Source organism: Pithys albifrons, chromosome 28 (genome assembly GCF_047495875.1).
Source record: "Pithys albifrons albifrons isolate INPA30051 chromosome 28, PitAlb_v1, whole genome shotgun sequence".
Taxonomy (NCBI): domain Eukaryota; kingdom Metazoa; phylum Chordata; class Aves; order Passeriformes; family Thamnophilidae; genus Pithys; species Pithys albifrons.
The window spans coordinates 1,807,331-1,827,565 of NC_092485.1; the positions used below are offsets into that span (position 1 = coordinate 1,807,331).

Genomic DNA, 20,235 nt, shown 5'->3' on the forward strand with positions numbered 1-20,235 from the left:
CATCTCTGTGGTCATGCTCACCCAAGAGGGGCTGGAGCCACCTCTGATGGCTCTGGATGTCTCATTTCCTTGGCCTGGGTGCCAAGACCAGCTCTGTCTGTGGCCACTGTTACTGCCAGACCTTCCTCTGTCCCTGTCATGTACCAGAACTGCTGCCTGTCTGAGTTTGGAGCAGGAGGGCTGCCCCCTCTTCCTGCCCCCTCCTGCTGCTGGGGTCCCCCTGCCCCATGTCCTTTGGGGGTGGCCTCCTGCCCCATATTCCCTGGGGGCTGTGGCCATTGCTGTGGGGGTCCCTCCACCCTGTGGTGCCTGCCCTGTGCCTGGCAGGTGCTCGGGCAGCAGGCTGGGAGCCCGTGGGGTGCTGTGCCTGCTGTGGGGCCATGTGCTGCCACAGCCCATGGTGCTGGTGCTGCCTGCCCCGCCTCTGCCCCCCGCCCGCGCTTCCCCTCCCCACACATCCAGCCCCGTGGGGCCCCAGCACAAGCCCAGCTTTGTTTGCCCTTGGCCCTGGCTCAGGACTGGGAGACGTGGACCAGGCACATGAGAGATGCCGCCCTCCCCCAGTGCTCCCACTGCCACCAAACCCCCATGGGGACCCCTCTTGCCTCGAGGGGACATACAGGAGTGAAGGCATGACCTGGGCTCTGTGCCCCCCTTCATCACTGTGCCAGGATGAGATCCCTCTTCTCCCAAACTGTGGGACCCAGCGCTGGGCAGGGGGCGGGGAGGAGGATGAAAGGAAAAACCCAGTTTTGTGTTCTCAGAAGAAAACTGGGACTTTTGTTTCCCTGGAAACGGGGCTGTGAAAGCAAAGCCCGAGCGCAGCCCGGTGGGTGTTGTGCACAAAGCCCACAGTGAGCCCCTCGCTTTCACTGCCCATGGCAACCGTCTCCCTTGCCCCGGCATTTCGGGGGCTGGGGCGGCTGCCAGCAGCTGGGACAAGGAGCTCTAACAGCTCCGGTGGATGGGCTGCCATGACCAGTCTGCCCTCAGGCAGATCCACAGTCCAAGACACCTCCTGCCACCCCACCCTCCCGCACCCCACCCCCTGTACAGGAGCCATGGGCAGGGGGTGCATGTGGGGTTGGAAACCCTGATGGCCTGAAACCATCTTCCCAGGACAGTCCTGTCCCTGCAATGGACAGGTGGATGAGGGCCAGGAGCCTGGCATGGGGTGGTTTGGGTGAGATGTGCTCACCTCAAGGCTCCCCAAGGAGTGCTGGATGTGGTGGTCCCATCTCTCCCACAGGCACTGCACAGGAGCAGGTGAAGCACCTTGGTCCTGGATAATGTAGGTGGGGGAACCAGCTGCCTTGCAGGCTGTGGGGCACCACAGCCCCGTGCTGCGTTGGATGGGCTTTACTGAGACCAGTTAAAGTCCTACAAACCACCCCAAGACTGATGCTTCAGGGGGTACCCTTGCACCGGCACTGCTCACCATCACCCCAGAGGGAAGGGGCAGAGGGGCCTTTCCTCATCTCCCCTAGCTGCTGCCCTCCCTGGCACAGCTGTTTCCCTGTCCTCATGCCCCCTCAGCTGTCCATGCCCACCCTAGAGCCCCCCAGGTTTAGGGAAGAGCCATCCAAGGGGCTGCTGGGGCTCAGCCCAGCAGTGCTAGTGGCTGAAGGTACAATGTGCTCTAGGTTACTGGTTTATTGAGCTCATACAGGGCACGGCTTGGATCCATGGGATACAGTCACAGGGATCTTCTGCTACTGTGGAGGGGCTGGCAGGAGGGGAGGGGACAGGACGAGGGCAGTTTGTGTTTGCTGTGTCCTCTGCGAGCCACCATGGCCACCATCTGTGGTTTCAGATGGGACCTTTCCTACACAACTCCATCTCCAGAGCAGCATCCCCACGGAGCCCAACCAGGCAGCTGGGATGGGAGGGTGCTGATGTCCTCGCTGGCCTTTGGGCAGAGGCAAGAAGGTCATCGATGTAGCCACAGGGCTTCAAGCCCCACCTGCCCAATGCTGGGTTTGAAGCCCATGGCACAGCCCCCTGAGCCATCTCTTCTGCTTGCTCCACATCCAGACACGGGCACTAACGGCAAAACAACGTTTGGTCTTGGGAGGAGGTGGTGGAATGATCTCTACAGCTCCCCAGTGGCACTTAGCATGGGGTGCCAAGGGCCAGGAGGGGTGGGGGGGTCTCCCGGGGCTTGTCGAAGAAGATGGAGGAGGACATCTCGGTTTTGAGCTTGCTGTCAGCGCTGTCCTCACTGGAGGTGGTGTCGGGGCCGCAGCCCTCGCAGCAGCAGCAGCAGCAGTCCATGAAGGCCTGGCCCAGGGGACGACAGAGGCACAGGAGCAGGACAGGTGTCACCGAGCACTTGAAGAACAGGAAGAACTGGTTGATGAGGTTGAGCAGGTCCAAGGTCTGCTTGGACATTTCAGGGGACATGTAGGCTACCACGATGTTGCAGACGTTCTCGGGGGTGGTGCAGAGCCCGTAGATGATGGTCAGCGCGATGATGGTGCAGTTCAGGTGACTCTCGCACTGGCCGTGCTTGGTGCCGCGGCACTCGCTCTTCTCGGTGCCACGGATGCGGCGCGTCACCAGCTGGCAGCTGATGGTGAAGAGGATGGGCAGGCAGAAGTAGCAGCCGAAGTACCACCACATTCGAGCGTTCTGGTAGGTGAGCACCAGCGAGTAGACAGACTCGGGCAGATTGGATGAGGGCTTCATGGTGCAATACTCTGTCACCACACCAGACACGGATGACGTGTCCTGTGCCAGCTGCCAGAGCAGGATCTCTGGCACCGACAGTGTCATGGAGCCCACCCAGATGACGGCCAGCTTGGCAATGATGGACTGGCACTGCTCGATGGGCCGGGTGCTGGCTTGGGGGCTGGTGGCTGCGTGGAACCTGTCAATGCCCAGGGCGCAGAGGCTGAAGGTGGTGACTCCCAGTGATGATACCTGGTGAGGGAGGAGGCAGAACAGGTGAACCCTGATGGAGGGACATCCCTGGGAGGTTGGCTCTACCAGGCTTGTGGCAAACCCCTGGCTACCCAAGACCACAATGCCTCCTTCAAGGTTGTAGGGAGGTCACAGCCTGTGGCTGCATCTCAGGGTTAGAGCCACTTCTCTGTGACACCTGAGAGGACAGTGGATAAATATGTCCCCTGACTTGTAGTCCTTGCCCAGCTCCCTTTGCTGCAGAAGGAAGAAGCTTTGCTGGATGTCTGTCCGTCCAACCAACCATAGTGGGAACAGCAGGATTGTCCCTCAGGCTCTTCCTCTGTTCTAGATGGTTCTTGCAGAGGAAAAGCAGGGACCATCACACCCACCAGCACCTTCCCAGGGTTCCCAAGGCCCCCCCATGCTGGCATGTTCCTGCCCTGCTCTCCCCAGACAGGCCAAGAGAATTGAAGGCGCCATTGTCCCAAATCAGCTTGGGGCAATTTCCGCTGCATTGAGAATAGCAGGAAAAACATCCCCTTTGCCAGAGGAGGAGGCCAAAGGAGGCAGAGGAATCGCTGTGGCTCTGGGAGGACTGGCCAGGCACTGAGGGTCACGATCAGCATTCCCAGTCCCAGCCCCAGTGCTGGGAGCCAAGTCCTACAGCCCTTGGCCAGGACAATGGCAGAGTCACATGCTGGTGCTCCCAGTGCTGTGGCCATTCCTGGCCTCACGAAGCCATCAAACATCACCCTGTGCTGAAAGACCTTCCCAGCACTCAGGAAATGTCCCACGGCTCCACGTTGTGCCTGGTAAGCAGCCTGGAACGCTGCCCTTTAGGCTCCCCCAGCCTTTTCCTGGGTCCTGGGCTGGTCCCTCCAGCAGCTGATGACCAGGGTGATGCCAGCACTGAGCAGCACTGTTGGTTATGCACAGCAATATCTTCCCAAACACAGCAACATCAGGACACCACCCCAGCACCAGTATCTTGCACCCAACACCATTCCCAACATGTCCCAGCTCCTCTGCCCAAAGTCCAGAGCTCCCCGTGGCACCCAGCACCCTGCTCTGCCCCACAGGCAGCACCCAGCACACTGACCCAGTTCCCTCACTGGCCCCTACAGCTCTTGGTGCTGCTGTGCTGTTGTCTCTTCTCACAGGCTCTTCTGTCTCTCCTGGTCCCTTTGGTCCTGCAGAGCATCCTTCTTCAGAGCCCTGGCAGGGATGCAGCTGGTGCCACTGGTCAGCCCAAGCACATCCCTGCACATGGACTGGCCCCAAGAGCCCAAATAGCCAGCTGTGCTCCCCAAACCTGTCTGTGTGCCCATCCCCAGGGCATTGGAACAGCTACAAAGTGAAGGCCAGGAGATGTGCTCCTCACAGTCTGCCCAGTGCTCTCAGCCACTGAAGGTCCTGCTGGACAGGAACCATTGGTCTGCAGGCGGGTTCCCCTCTCATGGCTGACCCTTTACCAGGGATTTGTCTCTGGTGTGCCTGTGGCTCCCACCCAGGCTCCCTGCAACCAAGTCCCAGGTGAAGCCCTGGAGCCTCTTTCTGCCCATGCTTTGAGTGACAGGAGGGCAGTGCAGGGCTGGATTCTGCCCCCACACCAGGATCATGCCTCCCAGTCTGTGCCATGCTCATCCCCCAGCAGCACCACCATCCCATCATTCCTGCCCCTTCCTGCCTCTTCCAGGACTGAGCTGTCCCAGGAGCACTCTGGTGCAGCTGAATCCCTGTGCCTGGTGGTGCCACCCCCAGGGTTCTCCCACAGGGAGAGGGACAGGGAGCCCACAAGCTTATGGCAAATCTTCCTCTGGATGAGGTCTGCTTTGGGGACTCACCCTGCCCTTCCCATCCTTCTCCAGTGCACTGAACCTGCTTGGACAAATTCTGAATCCACTCAGCTGCAGTAACAGAAGCCTGTGCTGGAGGGCAGGGATGGGGCAAACCATTTAGTGAGAGGCTGGGCTGGGATTCAGAAAGGAGCAGCTCCTGCCTGCTGGGCAGGGCCAGAGCAAAGCAGGGGGTGCTGCACAGCTCCCCCAGCAAAACACCACATCCCTGTGCTGGGCTGGGCTGTGCAGGTTTGGGGCTGTGCCCAACAAGACACCCAGGGTGTGGGTCCATCACCATGCACCCAGAGGACCAGTGGCATTTCTGGAATCTCCTGCTAGGGCTGTGCACAACCAGAGACCCTGTGAAGAGACAGTGACCCTGCACAAAGGCAGTGGGGCACAGGGAGGTGACTGTCCCATTGCCAGCAGGGCACAGAGCAGTTGGGGCCCCTGAAGTCTGGGGTGAATGCTCTGTGGGACAGGCAGGTTCTGAACCCCATCTGGTCTGACCAAGCCTGAGAGGGTCTCCAGCGACCTGACACTGTCCCTGAGCAGTTCCAGGTGTTTGTACCATTTGATAAACTGGGTGTTGACCCCACAGAATAAGAACAGGCAGGTTGGATCTGTCTGTCCCATATGGGCACTCAAGGCTGCAGATGGACCCCAAGCTTCCCTGAGGATGTCCACAGCAAGGGTTTGTTTCTAGTGCAAGACCAGGAACACTCCACACCCTGCCACCTGGGGCATTTTTTGTTCATTCTGCCATCTCCTGCCACCACAGTCCCTGTGACCTTCTCAGTGTGTGCCTGGCTCTCCCCAGGCATGGCCAACCTGTCACATGAGGCTTGAGGACAAACACTGATCTCAGGTCCCAAACCTCATTATTCCTGGGTTGTCCTATCCTGGTGCTGCCCACCTGCAGCCCCCTGCCCCAGGGCCATCCTCAGCAGCCCACAATGGCCAGTTTGTGGGCCAGCACAGTGTGGGGCTGAGCCCCCAGGCTTGGGGAGGTCAGGCTGGAGCAGGAACACACAAATGGAGGGACCCTGTGGACAGAAGTGGCCATGCTGGCTGCACAACCTCCCAGCCCTGGCAGAGCTGGTGCTGGTTGCAGAGCCTGAGGAATGGCCTGGGACAGAGCAAAGGGAGGGTCACTATTGGGACTGTCCCTCAGCTCCTTGCTGTGCCTCACCATGGGGGTCTCTGGCACACAACCCTTATGCCAGGCCACCAGCAGCACAGGCTGCCCCAGGGCATGAGGGAAGAGAGGAGCTGAGTCTTTGATCCCTCCAGGGCCCTGTGCACCCCTTACCTCCATGAAGGGCACAATGCGACAGGACACGTCCCCCAACAGCCTCCTCTTGGTGATCTCATTGAAGATGACCACAGGTAGGCAGAAGAAGAGGATGAGGAAGTCCCAGAAAGCCAGACTGGCCAGGATGGAGTTCCAGGCACTCTTCATGTAGTAGTTGTGCCACACGATGCACATCACGGAGAGATTTCCGATGATGCCCACGGCAAAGACGATGAGGGACAGGAACATCACGGCGTAGGCACTGTAGGAGTTCTCTGTCACCGGGTACAAGGGGTTCTGGATTTGCAGCCGCTTGTCGGACACAGTGGTGAGGTTGGCTCGGGGCTCTGCCCTGTCCCTGTCCGTGGGGACGCCCGGTTGCTGCTCCGAGGGGTCTGTGCTGGAGGGCAACAGTGCCCTGGTGGGGTACAGGCTGGCAGAGTTGAGGGGCCGCGGGAACTCCACCCGCACCCCCGGCACGTACTGCTGCACCGACTTGGAGTCCTCCTCCGTCCCGCGGCGCAGCCTCTCTATCACCTGCACCTCGGGGATGGCCCGGGAAACCGTGGGCAGGGTCCTGCCATCCTCCTCACCCTGCCCATGGTGGGTGCCGCCGGTGCCAGCCCCGCTTCGCACCCCCGCGGCTCCCGGGACCGGCAGCAGCAGCAGCAGGACGGGGAGAAGCGCTGGCAAAGCCATCGTGCCCCCGCGATGGTCCCCCGCACCCTCCGGGAGCGCGTGTGGCGGAGGCGGCGCAGCCCCGAGCGCGGCCCCCGGGGCTGCACGGGAGCTGTGTGCGGGCACAGCCGCTCCGTCCGGCTCCGGCCGCGGCTCTGGGCGCTCGGGGAGAGCTGGGCAGCATAAAGCGGCGGCTGGAGGGGAGCCGGGCCCTCTGCTGGTCACCCACCGCCCGGGAGATGGGACAGCGGCCAGGCTGGGCAGCTCCGCACCCTCCAGCATCCCCCTGCATTCCTCAACATCTCTCTAATATCCCCAAACAGCTCCCCAGCATCCCACCAATATCCCCACAAGTCGGCCAGCAACCCCAGACATTCCTCAGCATCCTCCCAACATCCTTCAGCATCCCCAAACATTTCTCAGTATCCCCCAAAAATCCCCCAGCATCCCCAAACCTTCCTCAGCATCTTCCCAGCATTCCCCAAACACCCCTCAGAATCCCCCAACCCCGCCCCAGGATCCACAAACATCCCTTCACATCTCCCCAGCATCCCTCAAGAACCCTGCAACTTCACCCAAAACCCCTCAACACCCCCAGCATCCCCCAATATCTCCCAAGATCTTCCAGTACTCCCCAACATCCCCAAGCATCTCCAATATCCCTGCAGAATGAGCCAGATGAGGGATGCCCACGACTTGGCACTGGGCATGGCCTGCTCAGCTCAGCTTATCCCACGGGAGATCTCCCACTCTCTCCCTGGAGCAGGCAGCACTCAGGAGGCCTGAGGTCTGGCACTGGGCACCATGTGACATGTCTGGCACTGGGCACCGTGTGGCACATCCTCTGCACACTCAGCCTGGAGTGACAACCTCAAATGGCTGAACCATGTCCCCAGGGCTGGAGGGGTGACAGGGCTACCCTTGGCAGGGGGAAGGCCAGGTGGTCCCAAGTAATTCTTCTTGCCATGCTGAGGGGTCAGATCTGCTGGCCCAGTTCTCCCAAGGTTTGTTGCTGCTTTTCCTACTGAGTTCCCTCCAGAATAACAGTTTGAAAAGAACTGGGGTGCCTGATCCCTGTGTCTGTGACTCTCCCCCAGACCCATCATCCGTCTCCCACACACCATCTTTCCCTGTTTCCATCTCCTCTTCCCATATCCACCTCTTCTCCTCTATCCTAGTCTCCTATTCCCCTACTTGTTAACCCTCCCTGTGCTGTCACCTCTTTCCCAGGCCTGTGGGACCAGAGGGACAGGGACCCCTTTGCAGACATGCCCTGTGACATGCAGGCAGCTCGTAGGCATGGATGTCTGCCAGGTTTGGAGCTGCAGAGCTCAAGGAGTGTGTCCCTGTCCTGCACAGGGCAGTGGCAGGGGCTGGGGTGCCTCACCCCTGGCACCCAACAAACACCAGCTTCCCCTACCCAGGACCCCACTGCCATCTCTGTCTGGCACTGTGCTGCTCTTCCTTGATCCAGGAGGGACTCTGGGCTGACATCCCAGAGCACTGGGGGACATGGGCCTCCTGCTGTGCCACTGGGAACTGGGACAGCCAATGCCACCAGAGCCAGCACAGGGAAACTGAGTCCAGGGGGTTCAGAGCTTGCTCCTTCCAGGTGAGTGTGTGGCCACAGCTGACAGGGCATTGCTGGCAGGGGTCTCAGGGGGATGCAGGGCATTGCTGGCAGGGGTCTCAGAGGGATTCAGGGCATTCCTGGCAGGAGTTTCAGTGATGGGATGCAGGGCATTGCTGGCAGGGGTCTCAGGGGCATGCAGGGCATTGCTGACAGGGTGGCATGCCCCCTGCTCTGCTTAAAGTCACATTGTGCTCAGCTGGCACTTGGTCCTCAGCCACCCCAACTGGGCTGGAAGAAGCTCCAGGGGGGCAGAAGGAGTCCTTGCTCCCAGATCAATGGGCTCAGCAAAGCACAGGCTCTTCAGCACTCCTGCCCTTGGAGCCTATTCCTCCACTCTGTGTGATTCCTCCACAGTGAGGATCAGCCATACCCACAGTGCCACCTTTCTCAGCTGCTCTTCTTTCTCACACTGCTTTCTGCAGCCAAGTGCTGCTCTCTGACTCTCAAAAATGCTCTGATTTTTGAGCATCACTTGGACACTTCCCATGAGAGGAGGAGGATTTTAGCTCTGGCTGGGTTCTGCAGGAGCAGTGGCAGTGCCTGAGGTCTGGCCTGGGGCAGAGGCACCAGCACCTTGAAGTGATCACTGGTCTGATCCTGGCAGAGCCTGACTGTGACAGAGAAAGAACAGCTGAGACTAAGCTCATTAACAGCCTGAGGTTCCCACAGGACCAGTGTGGGCTGGCAACGGGTTCAGGCTGCAAGGACTCCAGGGAATCTGTCCCATACCTAAAATGAGCCAAGTGCTCTCCTTAGAGGAGAACAAACCCCAGAAAGAGCTGAACTGTGTCCAGTTTGAATGGGGCACAATGGCTCAGGTGTGGGAGTGCCAGCAGAGCCAGGGCATGGGTAACTTGTCAGCCCCCAGGATCCCCTGAACATCCTCCAACATCCCCCCACATTCTCCCAGCATCTCCATCAACCCCTATCATCCCACTACCCTCAGCATCCACCCAGCATCCCCCAGCATCCCCCAGTATCCTCCCAGCATCTCCATTGTTCTGTATCATCTCACTACCCTCAGCATTCACCCAACATCCCCCAGTATCCTCCCAGCAGCTCCACTGTCCTCTGTCATCCCACTACCCTCAGCACCCACCCAACATCCCCCAGCATCCCTCAACATCCTCCCAGCATCTCCATCATCCTCTGTCTCCCCAAGACCCTCAGCATCCACCCAGCATCCACCAAACATCCCTCCAGCTCGCTGACAGAGGGGCGGGCAGGCGCCAGGCAGGGCTGGGGAAGGAGAGGAGGAGACTGAGGTCTTTCCTCAATGATCCCATCAGCTCGGAGGAGGGAGCCCTTGGAGCACGGCTCCCGGCAGGTGCTGGCAGCCAGGTGTTGTTCTGCAGGGAGACGGAGCTATTTTTAGTTTCATTTCATTTGCACAACGGCCGGGTGTGTCACGGAGCTGCCTGGAGACAACAGCAGAGTTCACTGGGGCAAGGTGACACTTCGGTGGCACGGGAGTGACCTCGGGCTGGCTCTGTAACCCACAGAATCACTGGCCAGGATGCCTCTCTGAGATGCCCCTCTTCCTTTCCTTGCTCTCAGCCAGTGAAGGTTCCCAAATAAGGGTCCAGACAGGAGCCCCGGAATTGCATATTTATCTTCTCCAGCTCAAATTCACAGGTGGGTGAGGCTGTTTCTGGGGAGATCAGTGCATGTTTTGAAGGTATCTACTGGTAAGTACTTTATCAGAGTTGGAATAGTCCACCGTGACCCAGGGGAAGTTTGTTCCCACGTTGCCCCTTTCAGATATTTCATTTAACCCTCTGTGTTTTTGACAAGTCTGCATAAAAATCATACACTATCTAAGACCTGCATCCCCCCCACCCTGAAGCCCACAGAGATACCTCCTCAGTAACACATTCCAAACCCTCTGATAGAAGAGGGACAGGAATCAGGAGCATTCCTGAACCTGCACTGCTTCACACCAACTGTCTGCTTTTCAAAGCTGTTACATTTTTTAAAGCTGTGCCCCCTCTCTTTGCCACTGCTCACTGGCTTGGGCATTTCTGGGGCACAGGAGAATTGCTCCATACCATTCACTCCCATCCAAGCCCAGGGGAATGGCTGAGGTGCAGGAATTTTGGAGTCTGGGCAGTAATTAATAACGTGGCAGTGCCTGCAAGTTTGATGCCTGTGCTGAGAGGGACAGTGGGATGGGTGGTCACCTGAGGGGAGGTGGCACTGACTGTGTGCAGGATGAGGAGCATTTTCCAGGAGGTGACAGTCCCAGGAATGCTGAGCTGTTTGCCTCAGGCTGGGAGGGCAGCAGGGCAGCAAGGACAAGGTGTCCTGTCCCCCATGGTGTGCACTGCCCCAAAACCTGAGCACTGAGGCTCTGGCTCCTTTCCACATGGCCATCCTGTTTCAGAGCATCCTTATCCCAGGCTCGGGGGGTGCCAGAACCCCTGCTCTTGGCAGAAACCTGTCCCTCATCAGACCCCAGCAGTGAGTGTAGGCCCAGCAAAGCTCAGGTGTCCTAAAGCTCTGCAGGGTGAGCCCCCCTGTGCCACCAAACAGCCCAAAGAGACTGAAGGACAGTCGTTCTCACATTCAGCTTCACCCCTGGATTGTCTCCTTCTTAAACAGTTTCTTTCTTAAATCAGAATCAATGTCAGAACCCCGTGAGGCTCCAGCCTGCCTTATGGTGAGCTTTGGGGAGCTCTCAGGGTTGTCACAGGCTCTCCCTGACAGCACATGGCAGCAGAGGACCCGTCCTGGTTGCCTTGCAGAGGTGTCAAGGGACCACCACTACCACCCCCTGCCACTGCAGGTGCCCCTCACCCCACAGCACCTCACAAGTCCCCTATTGCTGAAGAGACTTCAGGCATGCAAGGCCCAAATACCCAATGGGAGAAAGAAAACCTTCCCTTTTGTTTCTATCAAACAGTCTGGGCACGGGAGCAAAGCAATAACCAGACTGGTACACGCCTGTTTGCCCGGGAAAGGAGGAGAGGGCAGGGAGGGGACATGGTAAACACAGACGGCTGGTGAAGGTTGCCCAGTGCTCAGGTGGCTGCTGCTGGAGGGCTGCAGGTGGTGGGCACTGCCAAGGACCTCCCCACCACTGCTGTCCCTCTTTGTCCTGAGTGACAATATTCCCTTGTGACTTTCCAGCCCTCCCACTGGGGGCTGAGACCAGCCCAGTGTCTGTGCCCACCACAGCCCCCTGGCACCAGTGCATGTGGCTGAGCCTGCTCCACTCACTCTGGGGCTTCCCATCAGTGTCTCTATGGCACTGATCCTGCACCCTCCATGAGGGTGATGACAGAACATGAGAGGGGGTCACAGAAAAGAGGAGGGAGTTGGAGAAGCTCATCCACTCCAGTCCCAATCTTTATGTCGTTGCTTCCCATGGGGATGGTGTGCAGGGGAAGTTGGGGATTTGGGTTTGACCAACTGTTCCCAGCACACCAAGGTGCAGGCCAGGAGTCCTGGCAGGTTCTGGAGCTGCAGTTTCCCCTTCCCTGCTCCCTGGAGCTTGTGAAAAGCCGCTCCCATGTGGCCATGCCACGCTGCACTGAGTTCACTGCTGCCAGCACTGCCAGAGCAAACCCACAGCCTTCCTGACCTCCTGTGGGGTGCCAGCTCTGCTCCCATGGGTGGGTTTCCCAGGAGCCACCAGTGTAAAGCACAACATGAACACTCAAATTCTTTTTTTACAGTGAGAAATCCAAAATGACGATGGGATTTTCCTTGAGCCACAGCAGGAGGTCAGTTCCTGGGGCTGCCTGGCAGGGACCACCACGGGGACATCCAGGCACTTCGTGGGTCAGTGTCAGGGTGCTGGAGGCAGTTCTGGGTGTGCAGGGGACCATTCCCAGCCCTGTGAGCAGGGGCTGCACTTCTGTCTGCATTGGGGAGGTCACATTGTGTTGCAGAAGGAACTGAGAACCCACAGCAAGGTCAGCTCAGGGCAGAGGCAGAATTTTGCTGTGGAACTAAGCAAGCAATGGACTGGAAGCAGCAAAAGGCCCTTGGGAGAGGCCCTGAGGTCTCCCCTGTGGTGGAGCCCTGTTGGTGACTCACCCCCAAGTACCCTGTGACAAGAAGTCACAAATGCAAAAATGTGACTTGGAGCAAAAACACTCCAGAGTTTAGTGTAGAAAATAAACCATCCTCAAGTTCAGCACCTTTATTTCAGGATAAGTACTTGGTTTCTCCACTTATCTCAATTCAGTCCCTCTGGTTCTAGCAAGAAATCCTTCATTTTTCCCTGTTGTGGGTAAACTTCATGCTCCATTGCAGCTGTGCCCATCACATGCTGCAGCCAGGGCTCCAGTGCTGTGTGGAGCTTGGTGACAGCTCCACAGGGGTGACAGATGCAGGGAGGATGTCCCAGCAGAGCCCCTAAACCCTGGGTGATGCCATCCTGATGAGGTTGAAGGGCTCATCCTCCCTGTTTCCCAGCACCTCTCTGGGGATGCTTTAACATCCCTGGCTGTTCCCAGGGAATCCCAGCTCCTCCTGCAGCCATGGGGGGCCAAGCCCACCTGGCTCAGCACACACAAACTCTGAAGAAATGTGGGAAGGGAGCTCTGAGGGCAGAGAGCCTGTGCTGGGTGACTTGTGCTGGTGCTGCCATTCTGCTGGTGCTGCCAGATGGGTGCACCCCACCTGCCTGCCAAGGCATTGGCACTGAGGTCACAGCCATGGGAAACAACCTGCCCACAGAGGAACCCCGAGCCAGCCACGTGCCCCCCACCATTCCCTGCTCCAGGCATTCCAGGGCTCAGAGCAAAGTGATTTGTGCTTACTGTGGTTTGTGTTGCCTTGGACAGCTGTGAGGAAGGATGTGGGCAGTCTGTGCTTGGTGTGCTGCTCCAGGCACTGGGCAACCTCCAAAAGGGTGGCAGCAGGATGGGCCAGTGTCACAGCCCCGAGGACAGGTCTGTGCCCAGTGCTGAGGACAGGTGGGCAGGAGCCTTGGGAGAGCCTGTGGGGGTCCTTGTGAGCTCATGGGGACTGTCAGATCCTTGGGAGTGGTGACCACAAGTTCCTGTGCTGCAGGGGCTTCATTCAGAGACCTCCACCCAATATTCATCATTTTCAGAGCCTCTTCTGGTCCCCCCACAGCTTGGCCTTAAACCAGACAGCTCAGTCTCACAATCCTGCCCAGATCCTGCCCATCCTGCACCCACAGGCAGCACTTGGTCACAGCAGCCAAGGCCTGATGCTGTGACTTGCTGAGCAATCCCAAAAATATCTGTCCAGGCCAACATCCACCATCAGACCCTGCAGAGCCTTGGCCATAGTTCATCCCACCCTATGGGGCCAGGGCTCAATGTCAGGAGCTGGCAGCAGGGTGGGCAAGGGGACTGGGGACACTGGTCCTCCACTGGTGTCCAGAGGTGTCTGGGGACTGCCCTCCCTGGGGGTCATGCTGAGGGAGCTCTGGGGGATCCTGCTTGTTTTACAGCAAGCTGGCAGTGCCAGAGTGCTGGGGGCAGGGACCACTTGGCTATGACCTCTCTGGCTGCCCACCATCCAAATTGTCCCCTCACATGGAAGGGTTGGTTCCCAGCCCACCAGTGAGGAGCAGGGCACCACAGTGACATTTGTCAGCTGCCACGAGCTCCCCACCCTGGGTAGGGACAAAGGTCACCACGCAGAAATTTCGGTGGCTTGTTGATGGAAAATTCCCTGCTCTGTGCACATGCAAATGAGGGCTCTCCTCCCTTCTCCAAGCCCCAGCAGGGCTGGGAGTTTCCATATCACCCCCACTGAGGTCACCCTCACCTATATTGGCCCCCCAAAACCTGTCCTCCCCCCTGGACATGTCCTGGTCACAGGACAAGACTCTGTCCCCACGGCAGTGCTCACTGCCCACAGCCTGTCCATGCACATGGGTGGGCTGTGCCCATGCCCTGCCAGACAGACCCCCCACCTCCCAATGGACCCCTGCTCTGGAGCCAGAGAAGCCTTTGCTGAAGCCACATACAGTCAGGGCTACAGCCTGACCAGGGATGCCCCATGGAGCTGGTCACATCCCCATTGCTGTGGCCAAGGAAGTGGGGAAAAGAGTTGTACAAGGGTTCCTCTTTGAAGGTAGGAGGCTGTGGGGAGAGACAGGCATCTCTCTGTGCTCTGATGTGTAGGGTTGGCACCTGTGCCCACTGCAGGGCTCTGTGGTGCTGGGATTGTGCTGATGCTGTGTGGACTGGGGGGCCAGAAACCCCCTGAGGTCCCAGAGCTGCACACCATCAGCACTGCATGCTCTGAGGGTATCTACACACCAGGCTCAGAGGAGGGCAGAGAACAGCAAAGGAATCTCCTTTCAAGAGAATAATCTTTTAAGTCTTTACCTTAAAATTCCTGTTTTCCAGGGTTGTGGTACAGCCTGGGATGCTTGAAGGATGAAACAGGGAGGGAAAATCTTCCCTACCAAGCTTGTTACCCTGCAGACTCCCTGCACCTTGAGGTACCCACGTTACAGCCACCAGGACACAGCCATGGGAGGGTGAGATGTACTCCCCCAGTGCTGGAGCTGCTCTACCCCAACACCCACAGCATCAGCAAGGCCAGTCACAGGCACAGAAGTGCAAGAGGCACCATCCATCCCAGGTTCCCAGACCTGTCACCTGAGGGGCAGAGGTGTCAGCTGTGGCAGCAGGACAGAGAGAGGGAGAGGATGGAGAAATCCCCAGGCTCCCTGGGAGGTTTCCCTGCTCTCCAGTGACTCAGTGCCACGTGGGGAGTTGCTCAGCACCGACTCTCTGACCCACACGACCTCCAGGCAGTGACCCACAGAGGGCTGGAGCTCCTCAGTGCCCCAGCAAGGCTGGGGCCAGCAGCTTACAGGGTGCCCCCAAGATTCAGGTCAGAGGCTCCACTTCAGCACCCAAGCCAGTGGTCCTGAGTCACCAGGTGACGATGTGATACCGTGCTGGTATCTGCCAGGTGTGGCAACGTGATGGGTGATGTGAGGCCAGCACCGAGGAGGGGATGATGCAGCAGCAATCACAGTCTGGTGCTGAGAGGACTCCTGACTGTAGGGAGAGGGTGTCTGCTATTCACAGCTTTGGGCAGTTGCTGAGGAGCTGGTAAGACAGACCACTTAGATGTCAGATGTCCAAAATCTGCCAGGATTTGGGGTGCTGTTCCTTTGGAGAAGATACCAAGCTCCAAGGAAATCTTCTCACCCCTCTATCCTGTCCCTGGCAGTCTGGGCATGGGCATGGGCTGCTGTTTGCATGTCCTGGGCATCACACTGAGACCTTTCCTGCCCACTCCACCGCGTCAGGTGTACCACCTGGGAACAGAGACAGCCCTGGACCCTTCATCATTCTCTGGTTACCAGTGACAGGACCTGAGTGAATGACATGAAGCTGTGACAGGGGAGGTTTGGGGTGGATATTGGGAAAAGGTTCTTCCCCCAGAGGGTGGTGGGCACTGAACAGGCTCCCCAGGGCAGTGGGCATGACCCCAAGCCTCACAGAGCTCAGGGAGCATTTGGACAATGCTCTCAGGAACTGGGTGGGATTTTGGGGTGTCCTGTGCTGGCCCAGGAGTTGGACTCAATCCTTGTGTGTCCCTTCCAATGCAGGAGGTTCCATGATTCTCAGATTCTGTGATGGGGAGCAGCACTCCAGGGCTGGTTGCAATCCCAGCACATTCCTGGGGACTCTGAACTTGGGGCAGATGGTCCCTTGGTCCCACAAGGGAGTCTTAAGTTGGTGGTCCTCATCACAGCCGTGCAGGTGACTGTGCCCTGCCAGACTGGCAGGTCTCTGTCCTGTCTGGGACACTCAGAACACAAAACAAAGTCCCTGCTCTCCCTCTGTAGGAGCAATTCTGGGGCTGCCAGTTGGGAACAAGGGCAGAGAGGGGCAGTGGCAGAGTAGGATCCAAATGGCCATACCCTGTGAGCATCATGTGGCAAAGCTCTGGAGGATTTCCAGACCTCCCTGTGCCTGCAGGGTGCTGAGGGAGCCCGAAGAAGGGAGGGAGAGCAGAGAGCCAGTGCTGAGCAGAGCCAGTGGGGCACTGCCAGGGTGCTCCTGCCCCACAAGCCTGTGCTGTGGATGTAGGAAACTCATGGAACAGAATATCTAGGCCATGTCCCCACTCCCAGTGCATGGCAGCCTGGCAGATAAGATACCAAGGCAGATATTGGAGCTGGTGCCATGTCAGGCTCCAGGGCCGGTGAAAGGGCAGGCTGCCAGGCAGGTGGCAACAGTGCCAGGTGGTGCAAGGACACTGCTGCCAGCCCAGAGTGCCAGCCCACTCCTGCAACACAAGGGTGATACCAGCAGATACCCCATGTCTTCCTCCTTTCCCAACACTGAGACAGAGCAGCCAAAAAGATGCCCAAAATAAGAATGAGACAGCAATGTTTGGAGGTGAGAGACCCCACAATAATATCTGTTGATGCATCAAAACCTGCCTCAAAAATGTTTTATCATTGCCAGGTGAAAGGCCCTGTGCAGAGAAGCCTTGAAGTGGCAGCCCTGCTCTGTGTCTCAGTCTGAAGGCCTGGCCATGCCCCTTGTGCAAACACCTCGGGGTGGGGGTGGCTGTGAGGGTGACAGAGACCAGCAAGAAGTGTGAGAGGCTGAGTCAGTGCCGTTTAAAATAGAAATCCCCTGTCAGTCACCAAGGTCTGGCCCTGAGTTTTGGTACGTGCTCTGAAATCACTGCTCCTCCTGCACTTCTGCTCTGATCTTCACCAGCCTTGTTTGATCAGTGCCATGGCCCCACTTAGGTCACCGGTTCACTGAGGAAAATTCCTGATTTGTGGTAGAGTTTCAGTGCCAACAGTTTGTGGAACTTGGGGAAAGGTCTGCTCTTCCCACTGCCCAGCATGGCTTTTAGCCTATAGTGCATTTCTCTTCCCATCTCATCTCCTCTGCCACTGGTAGAGACACCTCTGGTCCCTCACCCATGTTTGGAAAGGGGACCCATCTTCAGGCACCTCTTCCTCTGAGCTTTGTTGAAATGCCTCAACTTGTTGAAATTACTTTTCTCTTTACCCTATCCAAAGTTTCTCTTTTTTTTTCTTGTCTTGTGTTTACAGATGCTGAAGGTTTCTGACCTCAGCCTGGAAGATGGAAGAACCCTCCTGTTCCCACTGGTCTTTTCCCATTCAGGGACTGAGAAGAGCCAGCCCTTGGTGTTCCTGTGGTTTCCTTGGGGTCTGCTTTGGAGAGGTGCTGGCCTGGGATACCCAGATGGGATCATGCCACCAGGTGACTGCAGAGGGACCAGGTCTTCTCCCACAGGAGCAACAAAGGAGCCCTGCAAAATGCCTCTACTGTAGCTCCAAGCCTCCCATGATGGAACCCACGCTCCTCCCTCCCCCTTTCCCTGATTCCAAACCCCTTTGTGACCTTGGGTGGCAGAGTCCTGCCAAGCTGCTGTGCCAGGAGGAGGGGCTGAGCCCTCGCTGGTGGCTGTGCGGGAGTGGGTGGTATCTGCAAACCCTGAGTCAGGCTGCAGGAATGCAGCCGGGATGGGGTGGGAAGGAAGGACACCCTGACCCATCGTGTGGGGGATCCCCGAGCCTGTGGGTGAGACCTTTCCCTGCAGGTGACCATTGCCCTTGCACAGCCCAGCCTGTGACCCACCAGCTCTTTGCTGTAGGTGAGTGCTCCTTACCAGCAGTGTCACCCTGGATCAGGAGAGCCTCTGCCTCCTGCTGTGCTTCTCCAGGTTCTGATGGCAGGGGATGGAGCACTGGTCACCCTGTCCTACAGGGGCAGGGGTGTTCCCACCTGGAGATCTCACTGGGAGTCCACCAGACCATGATTTCTGGGAGGAGGCAGCCTGCTCTGCACTGCCTCTTACCTGCGTGGGACAACTCAACACAGGGGTGGCACAGGAGTTTATCACCCACCCCTGGAGCAGCAGAGACTTCTCTGCTTCGAGGTAACTCGTGACACTGCATGACACAGTCCTCCATGCCCACAACTGGAGAGAACCCTGGAAGGGGCTACCCAGGGAAGTTATGGAGACACCCCCTGGGCATGTCCTGGGCAACCTCCTCTGGTTGGGCTGCTCTGAGCAGGTGTGCTGGACTAGGTTATTTCCAGAGGTGCCTCCAGCCTTAACCAACAGGGAGATGTCTCTCTCCCTCCTGTGTCCAGGGCCACAAGAGCATCCAGAGCCATGTTTGGGCTGAGAGAGAAGGTGCCCAGGTACCCTCTGGGCTCCGGGTGTGTCACAGGTCAATCATTTCAGTTTTGGCTCTTCAGACATCACAGGGGCTCTCCTGTGGGGCCTGGGGAGAGTGCAGAGATTCTCTTGGCTCACCCTATGGGTGCACACACTGTTGGAGGCTGGCCCTGGCCTACACATCCTTGTTGTAGGAGCTGGGGTCACACCTTGAGGAGGCTGAGGTTGTCCCTGCATCCTTCCTTGGGATCACTGGCTGCTGGGAATGGCCACTGATGGCCATCAAGGGCCTGGGTCAGGTTTAAAGCATCAGTTCCTGGTCTTTCCTGTCTCAGTCTGTGATCTCAGAACAAGCCCTAGGGCCTGAGAAAACAAAGTAGTACAGGTGGAAAATGATCCCTGGCTGCAGTCTGAGAGCTTTGAACAATATCTCTGGTTCCTTAGGAAAACAGTGGAGGGCAGGGATTCCACCAGTGCAGCAGAGTGTGGAGCAGGGCATGAAACACGTGGGCAGGCAGGGACACCAGGCAAAGTGAGGTGGGTGTGAGGCTTCACTCGTGCTCCTTCCCCCCTTGTGCTTGTATCTCCCTTTGTGGCACCAGGTGCTACAGGAAAGCAGAATGGTCCTTTTCTGCCCCATCACACACACTCAGGGGGTTCCTGAGGAGTTCTGCCCAAGGCACTGTCAGACACAGACCGACCAAACTGCTGATCCTGTGGCACCATAAGGGCCTCTGGAGCTTTTAATGCCACCAGCAGCACCAGCTCCAGAGAAGATCCCCAGGACACCCAGCTGATGACCTCAGTCTGTGAGGGACATTTCACTGCCAAAATCACTCTGACTCTTCCCCACAACTTGCTGCTCAGCCACGTGCCACGGATCCCCTGCTGGCACCTGTGACTCCCCAAGACCCTCTGTGTGAAAACACTGCTCCATGTGAAAGTCCTGGCAATTTTTTCCTCTTCTTTTGTAAGCTGAGTTCTGCAATGTTCCTCTGCTGGCATCCTCATTTGAGGAACCTCCTCAACCTTCTTCCCTGTGCAGAAAGAGCACAGCCTGGGAAGCCCCTGGGTGCCTCACCAGGGACGACAATGTGAGGGATTCATCTCACTTCTCCTTAAAGCTTATTTTCCTGAGTGCTGTTGTACTCCACTGTTTGTTGACTCCAACCTCTTTGGCAGGCAAACTACCTTTTGTCTATTCACAAAAAAAAAAAGTTTGAAAATCAGTTGCTACACCTTTAGCAAGTTGTTCCTCAAAAAAAACTTTGGCTTGTCTGACCATGGTTTCACATTTCACATGCCCAGGTTTACCCTCCTCACTGTTTGGACACAGTTATGGCTTATTCAAAGATATCACTTTACTTCCAACAGACTCCCACACTTGCTTTTCAAAACCATTTGCTATAACACTCCTGGAGTCTCTGTGGACAGACACACAGGTTTGCTCTCTGCCTCCAGCAGCATGTTTGCATAGCATACAACATGTTATAAAACACAAAGACAAGATATAAAGCTATTAAAGAGAATCCAAAAGAGGGTTATGAGGATGGTGAAGGGTCTGGAGGGGCCATGCAAAGAGTGGCTGAGATCACTTGGGCTGTTCATCCTGGAGAAGAGCAGCCTGAGGTCAGACCTCACCAGGGTCTGCAGCTCCTCCCAAGAGGACAGCTCTGATCTTTGTTCTCTGTGACCAGTGACAGGACTTGGAACAGCTGGAGCTGTGTCGGGGGAGGTTTAGCTCGGATATCAGGAGAAAGTTG

At 57.5% G+C, this 20,235-nt stretch overlaps 1 protein-coding gene across 1 annotated transcript; it reads right to left on the minus strand.

Annotated features, from left to right (window-relative positions):
• Positions 1-1,638: 1,638 nt before the first annotated feature.
• GPR37L1 (G protein-coupled receptor 37 like 1) lies at positions 1,639-7,136 on the minus strand. The gene is made up of 2 exons (XM_071578863.1): positions 6,055-7,136; positions 1,639-2,922 (listed from the first exon to the last, which is right to left on the minus strand). The coding sequence occupies exons 1-2, from the start codon at positions 6,994-6,996 to the stop codon at positions 2,113-2,115; spliced, it is 1,752 nt and encodes a 583-aa protein (XP_071434964.1). The 5' UTR covers positions 6,997-7,136; the 3' UTR covers positions 1,639-2,112.
• Positions 7,137-20,235: the final 13,099 nt, after the last annotated feature.